This window comes from Grammomys surdaster, unplaced genomic scaffold (genome assembly GCF_004785775.1).
Source record: "Grammomys surdaster isolate TR1022 unplaced genomic scaffold, NIH_TR_1.0 181, whole genome shotgun sequence".
Taxonomy (NCBI): Eukaryota; Metazoa; Chordata; class Mammalia; order Rodentia; family Muridae; genus Grammomys; species Grammomys surdaster.
Window position 1 is genome coordinate 4,440,725 of NW_021604626.1, and position 3,966 is coordinate 4,444,690.

General features: G+C 53.0%; 1 protein-coding gene across 1 annotated transcript in view; it reads left to right on the forward strand.

Moving 5' to 3' along the window:
* The first annotated feature begins 113 nt into the window (after nt 1-113).
* Pgbd5 (piggyBac transposable element derived 5) overlaps nt 114-3,966 on the forward strand; it is a 66,759-nt gene continuing 62,906 nt past the window's right edge. Inside the window, exon 1 of the mRNA XM_028767795.1 lies at nt 114-441. Within this exon, the coding sequence (XP_028623628.1) occupies nt 114-441 (328 nt within the window). The remainder of the gene's footprint in view (nt 442-3,966) is intronic.

The following is a 3,966-nucleotide window of genomic DNA, read 5'->3' on the forward strand; positions in this document are numbered from 1 at the left end:
TGTGCTGCGGGCTGCGCTGGTGGGGAGCCGCGGGCCGCGGCGGGGGTCCCGGGCCCGGCGTGTGCGGCTGGGAGGCGCTGTGGGGTGTGGGCGCGCGGGCGGCGGCCGGGGCTATGGCCGAGGGCGGCGGGGGCGCGCGGAGGAAGGCTCCGGCGCTGCTGGAGGCAGCCCGTGCACGCTACGAGAGCCTGCACATCTCGGACGATGTGTTCGGCGAGTCGGGCCCGGACAGCGGCGGGAACCCCTTCTACAGCACCTCCGCAGCCTCGCGCTCCTCCTCGGCCGCCTCCTCGGACGATGAGCGTGAGCGCCCCGCGCCTCCGGGGACCGCCCCGCTACCCCACACCGCGGATCCCTTGGAACTGGAGGAGGACGAGACCGGTGGGGGCTGGAGCGCCGTGCTGAGGGATCGCCCGCCCCCGCGCTTCGAGGACACCGGTGGTGAGGATCGACCGGGGACACTGGGATGCAGGGACACAGGGCGCGGTCTGAAGGCTGGAGTACCGGCCAGACTGGTTCCAGACACACCCGACCCGCACCTGTGTGTTTCTGGAAACAGCTGGTTTGGGGAACGGGGATTAAACAGAGTCGGTCTTACTGCACAGGGTGGTGGTCCCAGGTTTCTTGTGGGTGGAGACTCAGCCTGGCAGTGTCACACCTGTGGGGTCAGTAAAGTATGGCTTTTTTGGTCGAGGGGATCCAAACGCCTGGCAAGGCTGAGTTTGCAGTACTCAGGACCTAGGTGTCAGGGGTCATGCCGGTCGCAGCTGAAGCACATAGCCTAGTGCGAGGGCACCCCAGCATCTTCACTGCGCTCTGTTTTCCTGAGAAACTTCCTGTGGTGCCAGTCGATCTCTCGCTGAGCACCGGAAGGAGCGAAGGGTGATTCCACTGCGTTAGGGAGTGTTAGTCCCAGTTACTTTCAAGATGTGCAGACCAGACTCAGATTATCTGGAGGCGAAAGGAATTGAGCGCAGCCACTCAGCCAGCCTGGGCGCTCGGCTGCTGGTTTCTGCAGAGTCGAATTCTAAAATAGTGCTGCTTTGCAGCAGCTTGGCTTCTGCCTTCTGAGACGTAGACGCTGCTTTCCCATTTGACCCTCAGTGCTGCTCTTTAGGCTCCATGGGTTCCTGGCCGGCAGATGTTCCACCATATTATGTGAAGTGTGCACAACCAGTGTGAATGGGCACCGGCGAGTGCCCTTTGCATAATCTCCCCCCTCCTCTCTCACACACACAAACACACACACTTTGAGCAGTATACATGACACTATAGTTACTGTTCATCAAGATTGCAGGTGCACAGGAGGCAGGCTCCAGGGCCTGGGTATGGAAACCTAGCTGCAGGGAGCTGGCAATGGGAAAGGTTGGCCCAGCCCTGGAGGGAGTGGTCTGCAACCTTGCCAGGCTGCAGTGTGGATGGGCAAAGTTGCAGCTGGGTTGGAGGCTTACTATCACCATGCAAGGTTCTAAGTGGGTATGTTTTAAATCCCAGCCGTTTGGCTGTGGTTAATGGTACTCTAAATTGTCCTCCTGTGTCACCCTTCATTTCCCAGTGTGTCTTAAGGGCCTTCTGCCCCGAACAGCTGCTTTCCATATTGGCTGTCGGGGCTGTACCAGCCTGGTGCCCTGGTTTGTCAGTCTGTGTGCTATGAGCCTTTGTGATCCCATGTTGATCTTGCAGGACTTAAGGTAGACATCTACAGAGGAGAACTCAGCAAAGCTGAGGCCTCAGGGCAAAATAGGGACACTGTGCTGGGTTAGGCTTAGTTTAGATGAAGGTCTGGTATTGAGAAGGGTAAACACATCAAAGTGATTTAACCAGTAGTTTATTTCTTAGTAACCTGTAAGTCAAGATTTTCAGAAGCAAAACCCTCTATCCAGTGTGCACTCCCAGCATGAAAACCAGTATTGCTTGTCACTGACATTAGGGTCATATCCTGCTTCCTGACAGTACCACTGAGTTTGTGCCTGTTCCTGAGAGCTACTCCGGGTTCGGGTTCTTTAGGCAAAGGCGTTAGCAGCTGTTTTCTAGCTTTTGTGGCCAGTGTTGTTTTTCTGCTTTAGGAGTGGTCTTCTCTTTCAAATTTAGATCTACTTTAGAATTTCCTCTGTGGTACCTGCTCCCCAAGGGAAACATGGGAAACATCAACAAAGTTGATGGCTGGTTGAGCCCGAGGAATGTGATTTATCAGAGCTTAAAATAGATTCCCGTTTCCAGGTTGGTCAGAAAAGATCCTTGAGCCCAGGAGCATGGAGAGAGATGGATGTGTTTATTAGGAAGCTGGTTGCTGCAGCGCTCAGCCAAGAAGCTACAGACAGCATCAGGGACACTCCAACAATTGCTGTGCTACGCCTCCACAAATGCAGCCTGAATCTCCCTTCTGTATGGCCCAGTTGCTTAACAGATGTAACTGGGCGGATAGGGTGGGGAGGAGCGGAAAAGTGGTGTTTTGATCTGTTATAATGTTACATTGTTTCATAATAGACCGTTTGTGATTGCTATGGCCTTGCTGTGGCCGCTCCAGTCTACCGAGGACTGCACAGGACTCTAGGTTGCTATGGGACTTGCCCCACTGTGATCAATTGTGTCTGTGCGTGAGTGTAAGTGTGCAGATGGGCGTGTGGAGCAGTTAGTTCCCTTGCTGCTGGTGGTCGAGCTGGGGAGAGTTTTCTTTTCTAGGGGAGAATATAGCTTGATTCCCTTGAAGACCTGGAGACCTTTGCTGAGTCTTTGGGCAGGAAAGAGGTGCATGATGGGACCATTACATATTGAGTTGCTGGAGAGCAGTTCTGTGGCTCCACAGAGATTTTTGTGCATATAGTAGAGTCCTTGGTACTGAGCTGACACAAGGGAAGGAGAGATTCTGTAGTTACTGGCGAGAATCCTGGCCCTTCAGACTGTTCGAGTCTTCCCAGCCTCATCCCTATTTTCCATGGCTCCAGCTATCTGGATGGAGCAGGCTTGGGGAATCACAGCTGGCAATGGCAGGGGAGTGGCTCCAGCACCTCCCTCAGGCTCTGCTCTGAGGTGTGGGGCCCTTTGGGAAGACTTACACATAAACACTGGCAGGCTGGTGTCCATGCTTTAACCCTTGTATAGATGGGAGAGACTTCCTGGGAACGGAACAGCTTTCTGGGAGCACAGGGTCCAGACTTATAGCTGAAACCCCTAAAATAGCCCAGCTTACAAGCTGTCAGCCTCACTCGCCTCCCCAATGTGCAAATTGCCAGCATGGTGCAAAGCTCTCCTGGGAGCAGTGTGAAATTCAGCCAGGCTGTGTCTCGGGCCTCTGTCCTTCAAGCTTCCTCCTCTGAGTGCCTTCTATCACTTCTTGAGGAGGCAGAGAAGCAGGCAGCACCACAGTCTCTGGTCACCTGTTCTAGCTTTGCTGGGTTTCTGTGGTGACTGACCCCTTTTCATCCATGCTAACCTCCGAGACTCCAGCAGGAGGCTGACCTTGGGAAGATGAGAGGAATGTGGGGTTGGAATTAACATTGTTGAATATTTGTCCTTAGAGCTTACTGCTAGATGATGATTATTAATTATTATTATTATTATTATGTTATTATTATTGAGACAGGGTTTCTCTGTGTAACCCTAGCTGTCCTAAAACTCACTCTGTAGACCAGGCTGGTCCCGAAACCCAGATATCCACCTGCCTTCCAAGTGCCGGGATTAAAGGCGAGGGCCACCATACCTGATTTACTGCTGGTTTATTAAAATAGTCTTTTATTTTTAGCATTCGTAACAATTATCTTACCTACTATATATTTATTCTTTGAGGATTTCATGCACCTGGACAATGTATTTTGGTCATATCCACACTCTCTTTGCCTTCCAACTCTTCCCAGACCTGCTCCCCTCACATCTGCCTCCCAACTTTGTTCGTTCTCTCTCTCTCTCTCTCTCTCTCTCTCTCTCTCTCTCTCTCTCTCTCTCTCTCTTTCTCTCTCTCTCTCTCTC